Below are 9,850 nucleotides of genomic sequence, written 5' to 3'. Positions count from 1 at the left end.
CAATATTGCTTCTTTTCCAAATTGATCAAAACCCAGGGCTGTTGCACTACAAGAAACATGGAGCCCTTCTGCAACTTTTCTTTCTCAACAGGAGAGGTACGTTATGTGACCATTTCCGGCCCCTTTAATGCCAAAGAAAACGATAGTATCACTTTGAACTGCAGTGCTGCTGGCACCAATGTTTCGTATTACTGGCTGAAGGGAAGCCAGGTGATTGAAGGAGGAGGTCATATCTCTTTAGACAACAACAACCAGAGGCTCATTCTCAACCCAGTCACCAGGAAGGATGCGGCCAACTACACCTGCTTTGGGAACAACAGCTTCTCTGAAAGTTCCAGTGAGCCACATTGGCTGGAAATCTTCTGTAAGTCTAGACTGACTATGTGGGCAATGGCAGGCAACTGGGGTCCCATAGTCCAAACCGAGCCGCAGTCAATCATAGGTTGCCCCATCACATTCTACCTTCAGTAGCAGACAGAAGTGGCTTTTTTAGATCTGATCACAGCTGGCTTCAGAAGGGAGGAGAAACTGCCAGGGTCTGTCCTGTGCACACGTTTGCTACAGCCTCCCTCTTTTTCTGAGAGCAGTGTGGCTCTCCATTGCAGCTAGCTATGAGTATACTGGCTGCATGAAGTCAAGAAGAGTAAGAGATTTGACCCACACCTGGCACTCAACTATGCATTGGTCCGGAGGTCGATCTTATTGCTAACCCCTAATCCTATTGTTACTGTTGGAGGGTTTTTACTATTCTCCAATTCATCCAAGAAAGCCCTCCCCCCCTCCCCGAAACGCTTCTAGTGCACAAATTTCAAATACAAAATACAACTTCCTTACGGAGTTGAAAGTGTCATTTTAGGTAACCTTGTGTGTAGCATTCAGGGGAATTTGCCTGTTTAGGCTATCCCAAAAAAAGACATAGAGAAAACTGAAATAATCATTGGTTTTCAATATATCTGTCTTTTGATCAATAGGCTGATTGAAATATCATCTGCACCCTGATCATGTTTCTGCTCCTTAATAGATTAATACCAAAGGAAAGGCGCAAGAGTGGGTAGTGAGTGATTTCCCCTGAAGTTCATACTCTTTGCATCTAAAAGAGTCGTCTATAACCTAGAGCCAATTTTAATGATATACTGTATATCCCAAATACACTAGAGGTCATATATTCACTGAGCATCCATTCCCAGGGTGGTGCATCCATTTTTCTCCAGGTCAGTAAGATCGCACGGGGACAGCAGGTTGCAAAAACAAAGGTTCCAAGGGCTCTGTGTTTTGGCATCAGTGTGGTAACATCTGAGTAGCACCCTTACTATTAGCACAGCCTGGCCCTTTCCAACATGTGGTTTCCTGTATTTGCTTCAGACGGGCCCGATATCCCCACAATCGACCCTCAGGAGCCAGTTTATAGAGACCAATCCACCCTTAACCTCTCGTGTTCTGCCAACTCCAACCCACCTGCCAGTTATTCTTGGTATCATAATGAGAAACTACTGGAAGCTCAGAACGAGTCCCAACTCCTGATCTCGCATCTTTCTCTAAATGATGCTGGCAAATATACTTGTAATGCCACCAATGATGCCACCGGCCTTTTCAGCCACACCAGCCTGGAGATCAGCGTCCTGGGTGAGTAGCTTGAAAGCCAGGCTGCATCCTAGGCTAACTTGCGCCTTTCCTGTTGCTGATAAGACTGTCCTTGTAGTCACTGCTTCATCTGTACAATGGGGACTTGATTGTGCGAACTCTGTCTCGTGGCCATTCTGGCTTCCAGGATGTGTTCCTCGTATTCTGTCACCTCACTGTCCCTTTACAGTATCCATGGCGATCACTCCAGTTCAGTTCCTGAAGTACCATGAAGTTTCTCTTCTTCAGGTCAAATCCAGTTCCTGGTCTTGGAGTCTCTCTGTCTCTTACCATATTTCTGGACTCACACTACTTTTTTCCAGTCAATGAAAACTCCCAGATAACAAACAAAAAATGCGCCTCTCTCATCTGCCTCTATCCATTGTTGCCTCAGGCCTCACTTTTCCTCATGATGTTTTGCACATTCCAAGTCACAAACTCTCAGTCAGTGGACCATTTCTGTTCCTTGTATGCACTCAATCTTTTCAGGGATCCAAAGTTTTGCTAGATGTCTTCCCACTTCCTCTGGTATCAACTGGAAGGTTTCACCTGTCACTAAGTCTTTCTATTTCCTTTATAATAACAAAGCTAATTTTTATTTCGCTGTCTTTTCAAACTGGGGTTTTTTTGGGGGGTAGAATATGGCTCTGATGTTTGGCCACAAAATCTCAATTCTTTGTGAAGTGCAATCTTCTGTCTTAAATGTCGTCAACGAAGCAAACTGTCAACTGGTAGTACAACACAGTCCCGGCGTTGATTTTTCCAATGGTCTCTTCCTTTGTCTGTCTGGGCCCAGTGCCGGTTTCTCTTAATATTGCTCCTTCTCCTAATTGATCAAAACCCAGGACTGTTGCACTACAAGAAACATGGAGCCCTTTTGCAACTTTTCTTTCTCAACAGGAGAGGTACGTAATGTGACCATTTCCGGCCCCTTTAATGGCAAAGAAAACGATAGTATCACTTTGAACTGCAGTGCTGCTGGCACCAATGTTTCGTATTACTGGCGGAAGGGAAGCCAGCTGATTGAAGGAGGAGGTCATATCTCTTTAGACAACAACAACCAGAGGCTCATTCTCAACCCAGTCACCAGGAACGATGAGGCCAACTACACCTGCTTTGGGAACAACAGCTTCTCTGAAAGTTCCAGTGAGCCACATTGGCTGCAAATCTTCTGTAAGTCTAGACTGACTATGTGGGCAATGGCAGGCAACTGGGGTCCCATAATCCAAACCCAGCCGCAGTCAGTCATAGGTTGCCCCATCACATTCTACTTTCTATAGCAGTCAGAAGTGGCTCTTTCAGCCCTTATCACAGCTGGCTTCAGGAGGGAGGAGAAACTGCCAGAGTCTGTCCTGTGTACACTGCCAGAGTCTGCCCTGAGCACACGTTTGCTATAGCCTCCCTCTTTTTCTGAGAGTAGTGTGGTTCTCCATTGCAGCTAGCTATGAGTATACTGGCTGCATGAAGTCAAGAAGAGTAAAAGATCTGACCCACACCTGGGACTCAACTATGAATTGGTCTGCAGGTCAATCGTATTGCTAACCCCTAATCCTATTCTTATTATTAGATATTTTTTCCTATGATCCAGGCAAGACAGGCCCCTCCCTCACTCCCCCGGACACCCTCCAAGTGCACAAATCGAAATATCAAATAAAAAATAGAACTTTCTTATGGAGTTGAAAGGGTTATTTTAGGTAACGTTGTGTGTAGCATTCAAGGGACTTTGCTGATTTTCCAAAGGCCAGAAAGCTATAACTGAAGCTTGAAAGTCTAGTGGCCAATAGGGAGGAATACTATAGAAGGGATCTGGTATTAGTTGCCTTGAGTCACCCAAATGTGCGAGCAACTTGGCTCACTGCCACACCCAGTTTTGACAATCCTAACAAAAGTTGTGGAGAAAACAGAAAGAACTGTTTGGTTTTACTGCATCTGTCCCTTTGATCAATGGGCTGATAGGAATATTATGTGCATCCTGATCAGCTTTCTGCTACGTGAAAGGCTGAATAATGGGGATTTAGCATTCCTACCCCCCAGCTCAAACCCTAAGGGTCCTGATATTCTTTCAAACAACCCTGGGGTGATATATTCACTGAGCATCCATTCCCAGGGATATTTCTCTAGGTTGTAATTGTTGCATGGGGACAACAAGTTGGGGGGGGGAACGGTTCCAGAGGCTCTGTGTTTTGGCATCAGTGTAGTAACAACTGAGTAGCACCTCTTCTACCAGCACAGCCTGGCCCTTTCCAACATGTGGTTTTCCTATATCTGCTTCAGACGGGCCCGACATCCCCACAATCGACCCTCAGAAGCCAGTTTATAGAGACCAATCCACCCTTAACCTCTCGTGTTCTGCCAACTCCAACCCACCTGCCAGTTATTCTTGGTATCATAATGAGAAACTTCTGGAAGCTCAGAACGAGTCCCAACTTCTGATCTCACATCTTTCTCTAAATGATGCTGGCAAATATACTTGTAATGCCACCAATGATGCCACCGGCCTTTTCAGCCACACCAGCCTGGAGATCAGCGTCCTGGGTGAGTAGCTTGAAAGCCAGGCTGCATCCTAGGCTAACTTGCACCTTCCTGTGGCTGATAAGACTGTCCTTGCAGTCACTGCTTCATCTGTACAATGGGGACTTGATTGCGCGAACTCTGTCTCGTGGCCATTTTGGCTTCCAGGATGCATTCCTCGTATTCTGTCACCTCACTGTCCCTTTACAGTATCCATGGCGATCACTCCACTTCAGTTCCTGAAGTGCCATGAAGTTTCTCTTCTTCAGGTCATATCCAGTTCCTGGTCTTGGAGTCTCTCTGTCTCTTACCATATTTCCAGACTCACACTACTTTTTCCCCGTCAATAAAAAACACCGAGATAACGAACCAAAATGTGCAGACGTTCCTGCCATTTCTTCTCCTTTATGTGCCTTGTCTTCAAGAACCTTCCTTCTAGAAATTTGATTCATGTGGTGGTTCAAGTTGGCAAGGGTCCCTGAATGGACCCTCTCCCTCTAGTTGCTTGCCTTCCTTAACTTTGTTCTACTTGGGATTTATCTTGGTCCTCTGTCTATGATCATCTTTATTCCAAAACCTGGATCAGAAGATTTTCCACTGATTTGCGCTGAAATCCCAAATAACTCATTCCCAAAGAAGCAAACTCTGTTCTTTTATTCTCTGTTGCCGAACCTTCAGATTTCATCACACCAGTTCCTTCACTGCTGTGGATTCCGTCTTCCTTGTGAAATGCATCAGAGATGGGATTGTAATTAATGTTCGCTGCAGTTCTTCTGTTTTTAGGTTATTTACTGTATCAACTATTTTCTTGTCCACTTCTTTTGCCTTGTTCCATGTTGACATTCATCCCAGACTGGACATTCATTTCACACTGGCAACCTTTTGCAACCGATAATGTTGAAGTGTTCCTATGTGTGCCCTCCTGTTCTTTGCATCTGCCAACTTGTTCCTTTATGCTGCAGAATTTAGTTTATCGGAGTTTCCTAATTGAAAATAAACAAGAGTTTCACCTCTCAGCGGCAAACGGATCACACTGCAGGACCTCTCCTTAAATGACAGCTGGATATATTCAACTACCAAGACGCTGAACGAAGAAACGACTCTGAGGAGGCCTACTTACTTCTCCACTTTTACCTTGGATAACACCATCATTCCCTCTACTTCTCTCTCTTTTCTCTCTCTCCCTCTACAGGATATGTCACTAATATCACCATCAGTGACTCTGGCAAGGCCATCGAGAATAGCACCACAGTTCTGCACTGCACCTCCGCAGGCACTAACGTTTCCTACTCTTGGTTAAGAGGGAACGAGAGCCTGGTGGTTGGAGAGCGCATTTCTCTGAGCAACAACAACCAGGTCCTCACATTCAATCCAACGAGCCGGAATGACTCGGACAGCTACAGCTGCTATGGATATAACAGCTTCTCTAATGACAGCACCTCATACTTGCTGAATGTTTTGTGTAAGTCTGGTTCTACCATTGAGGGAGGGTTGGAGCAGTTCTGGGAGCGGAGCATGTGGGGGCTTGACTTAGGCTCTGAGAGTGCAAGGCTATAACTTTTAAAGACAAGGATATCTGGCAAGCAGATTCAATAAGACTGAAACACACAAAAGTAGAGAGACCCACCATGTGAGTTAACTGACTTCATGCAAAGTTAGCACTCACAACTTCTAAAAACATTACTTCATGCCCCCAATCTACCTTCTTTTGGAACCAGATTGCCAGAACTCTGCTGTTTTTAAAACTCTCCCCCTACTTATTTCAGTATAATAATAATAATAAGAAGAATAATAATAAGAATAATAATAAGAATAATAATAATATATGTATACCCCACCCATCTGTCTGGGTTTCCCCAGCCACTCCGGGCAGTTCCCAACAGAATATTATTAATAATAATAATAAAAGCGATAAAAGATCAAACATTAAATACTTCCCTAAACAGGGCTGCCTTCAGATGTTTTCTAAAAGGCTGATAGTTGTTTATTTCCTTGACATCTGATGAGAGGGAATTCCACAGGGCGGGTGCCACTACTGAGAAGGCCCTCTGCTTGGTTCCTTGTAACTTCGCTTCTCGCAGTGAGGGAACTGCCAGAAGGCCCACTGAGCTGGACCTCAGTGTTGAACGATAGGGGTGGGGACGCTCCTTCAGTATATCATAAAATATTTTGAAAGTACCATCAAAATCTCTAGGAGAGATAGAAGATCATTGTAGCGGCCCTTATTTGATCTAACCATACACTTGATTTCGCACTGCGCTGTCAACTCTTAAGAACTGCATCAGCCCCAACCATAGTAAGTTGAAGTTCAGGGGTCTGCATCATATTGAGCAAGATCTGTGGCCCCTGTAATCCAGAGCCAGTGTAACGTAATGATTAGAGTGTTAGGCTAGGACCTGGCAACCCAAGGTTCAAATTCCCGCTCAGCCATGAAGCTCACAGGGTGACCTTGAACCAGCCACTGTCTCTCATCCTAACCTCCCTCACCGGCTTGGTGTAGAATAAAATACAGAGGGGAGAACCAAGCAGACCCCCTTGAGCTCCCTGGAGGAAAAGGTGAGATATCAATGAGAAATCAGAATAAATGAATGAATAAATAGAACTGCCTGGCCTAATCGGAGGCAAAGTAGCTGTCTAGCATCGGAGGCAGATGTCATTTCTGGACCGCTGGAATCCTTCGCTGCAGATGGCAAGGACTAGATTTGTGGCCTAGTAAAGGCATACCATGTGCTTTAGCACACAGCCCCTTCCCAGTACATATTGTGCAACTTCCTGTATGGTGATTGGCTGGCTGTGGTGTGATGTAAAAGTCTAGCCTTGCTGCTCAGAAGTTAGCTGAGTCAATACTCCTTCCTTGTCTCAGATTTCACACAGAGACACACGTTTTACTGGCAAAACCTAAGAAACCAGAAGGAGCTATTTCCCCTTTCGAATGCTCAAACTGCAACTGCTGCCTATCTGGCTACATTGGGCTTCACGATGTTAGTTTGCTCCTCCTTGAGTTTTGATGAGGGAGAGTTAAATAATGTCGCTGCCTCTTGTGTTACCCCAGAACTATTAAAGCGACAGGCACCATCTCCCAAGTCAAGACCTGCCACTCGTAAGCTTGCAATTCCTTCTTGTCCTTAAGCAAAGCCAGCCACCCAGCAAACTTCAGAAATCTTAGCTAATTGCATTAAAAAAAAAGAGGCCAGGCTCACTTTATAGTGTATTGTTCTTGACACACAGCTTTTCCATTTAATTGAGCTTATACGTTCCTCTTTTCATAAATTGCTCACGAATAAGCCGTAACAAGTTCCCAAAGATACCTTAAAAGCAGTGAACAAAATTATTGCCTGCGTCCTGCCCAGCTTGCTCAACTTCCCATTTTAGGTTCCTGCTTTCCTCTCTCCGATAACAGAGTCTGTAATACTGATTCCCAGATCACAAACCAGTAATTGGAAGTCATGACTTCTACCAAGGATTTTCCCACAGTTTTGGGAAATCCTGAGAATTCTTTTGTCAGGATTCCCAGAGAAATGTAAGCATGGTCTAAGTAAGTAAACTTATCCCGGATATGGAAGGGGCAGTCTAAACCTCCCAAGGCAGCTATTCTGCCATCTCCGTACAAGCGCTTCTATCTGCAATTCAGCTTTCTTCCAACTAAGAAAACAACATCACACTTCACATGCCGAACACACAGGCATGTGTCGGTCAATCTGACTCACGGTACATTTTGCCAAAGGTGGCACCTGAGCCATCCAGAATCTCACTGGCTTCCCCCAACTTCTGACTCTCCTGTATTTACTCCAGATGGGCCTGATGTCCCTGAAATTGGCCCCAGTAAGCACTATTACGCAGAGGGCTCCAACCTCACTCTCTCCTGCACTGCTGACTCCAACCCAGCTGCGCAATACACCTGGAGTTTCAATGAGACATCAGACATAGGGTCCGCCTCCCAGCTTTCTATCCACAATCTGCAGTTCCACCACAGTGGGAATTACACCTGCAAGGCTTTCAACAATGAAACCAATGCTAGCTCCACCTCCGCAAGCCGGGAGATCTGGGTACTAGGTAAGTATCCACAGGGTTACACGCATCCAAACGTGTTCTTCTAACTCACTGGCGTTTCTTTTGCCACGCTGGTCGGTTATACTCCTGTCCCACTTCCTGTTTCCATGGGACTCTTCCTGGAGCCAAACCCAATGCTATCTTTTTGCCTCCTGTTTCTTTTCTTTTTTTTAATGAATGCTTGGGTATTCTGTCATTTTCTGCCTACCCAGCAGGCTCAGGTGCCCTTCTGTTATTGATTTGTCTCCCACGGGATATTGCATGGCTCACAGTGTCTCTTCGAATCTAATCAGTCACCTGTCAATGAAGACCTTCAACTCAAGATCACCAATGGAATGCACCTTCGGTGGTGTTTTGCTGCCTTGGCAAACTTCTTGTATGTTTTCTGTTCATCTTATTCCCAGGTCTCTGTCCTCTCCAGGATGCATCTCCTGAAACTGGATAAGGATCTTGATGCAACAGCTTACTGCTTCCCTTCGAAGCAATGGTGCTCACAGCCACTTGCTTCACTGTCTCTCCCTCTGGTGCCTTTCTGCAGCGACTGTAACTTCTATTTAGGACTGTCCACAAATAAAACAAAACAAAAATATCTCTTGTCTGTGGAAATTGGCCATCTGTCCCCAGTCAGGGCCTTGTTCATCACCTGTCACTCAGCACTTCTTTGGTATCTTTGAGGTCCTTCTTGTTCTTCTGTTGGTGAAAGCAGTCGCATGGCTTTTAAACTACGTTTCTGTCCTCCTTGGAAGATTTCAAGGGAAGAGGGAGTCCTTGCAGGCAAACCTGCAACACCCTTCCCTGCATCTGTTCACCATTTGTTCCTTGATAACCCTCTGCCTCCTCGTTATTCTTTCCTTACAGCGGAGGTTTCTGACGTTACCATTATGGGTCTGTCGGAAGCCATTGAGAACGAGTCGCTGATTCTGACTTGCACCTCCGTTGGCAGCGAGGTCTCTTACTATTGGTTCAGAGTGAATCAGAGCCTGGAGGATGGAGGGCATATATCTCTGAGTCATGATAACCAAAACCTCACAATAAACCCGGTCAGCCGGTCTGATGCGGGTTCCTACACCTGCCTTGGAGTCAACAGAATCAGCAACAACACCAGTACCCCCTTCGAACTGACAGTGTTCTGTAAGTGTGGCGCCAATTCTCAGTTCATCCCTTCTAACACCTCCTCCCAGCTTCCCTCTCCCTTGTACAGTATGTACCTCCTAAAAACTGAATGAGTAATATATCATTCTTCAGCCCCTTGAGCCACCTCTTTAGCCCTTCACCGTGATGCCCAACTTGTGATTCTCCTCTGTTTGCTCCAGATGGGCCTGATGATCCTGTAATCAGCCCCAAAATCAATACTTACCGTACGGGATCCAGCCTCAACCTCAGCTGCAGTGCCGACTCCCACCCGCCGCCTCAATACACTTGGATTTTTAAAGAGGGAATAATTGGGAACACCTCTGAGCTGTTGATCTCGAATCTGTCTCTCAACGACACTGGGGATTATACCTGCAGTGCTTTCAATGTTGAGACTAATCTCAGCAAAAGTGCAAGCCTCCTTGTTGAGGTGTACGGTAAGTATCTCTTCAGGGAACCCAGCTTGGTGTTTTCCGCTGTGGCACCAAACGCCACCAGTTTGTCTGCATTCTCTTTGGGGCAGCTCCCCGTGCTGCCC

At 45.6% G+C, this 9,850-nt stretch overlaps 2 protein-coding genes across 3 annotated transcripts in view; both read left to right on the top strand.

Annotated features, from left to right (window-relative positions):
* LIPE (lipase E, hormone sensitive type) overlaps positions 1–9,850 on the top strand; it is a 120,069-nt gene that overhangs the window by 21,198 nt on the left and 89,021 nt on the right. The window lies entirely within an intron of this gene.
* The window catches only part of LOC310712591 (cell adhesion molecule CEACAM5-like), a 51,216-nt gene that overhangs the window by 23,555 nt on the left and 17,811 nt on the right, over positions 1–9,850 (top strand). The window contains exons 1-7 of one of the 2 annotated variants that reach the window (XM_083515791.1): positions 1,223–1,623; positions 2,521–2,793; positions 3,895–4,155; positions 5,324–5,593; positions 7,924–8,184; positions 9,040–9,312; positions 9,495–9,749. In XM_083515791.1, coding sequence (XP_083371917.1) covers positions 1,338–1,623; positions 2,521–2,793; positions 3,895–4,155; positions 5,324–5,593; positions 7,924–8,184; positions 9,040–9,312; positions 9,495–9,749 — 1,879 coding nt within the window. In that variant the 5' untranslated portion in view covers positions 1,223–1,337. Of the gene's footprint in view, positions 1–1,222; positions 1,624–2,520; positions 2,794–3,894; positions 4,156–5,323; positions 5,594–7,923; positions 8,185–9,039; positions 9,313–9,494; positions 9,750–9,850 lie in introns of those variants that run through there. The other variant, XM_083515792.1, reaches the window with a different exon arrangement.

The sequence above is a fragment of the Podarcis liolepis genome, assembly GCF_965112155.1.
Source record: "Podarcis liolepis genome assembly, chromosome: 7".
NCBI lineage: Eukaryota > Metazoa > Chordata > Lepidosauria > Squamata > Lacertidae > Podarcis > Podarcis liolepis.
The sequence above is the reverse complement of the archived record's forward strand: the minus strand, read 5'-3'. Positions and strand labels throughout refer to the sequence as shown.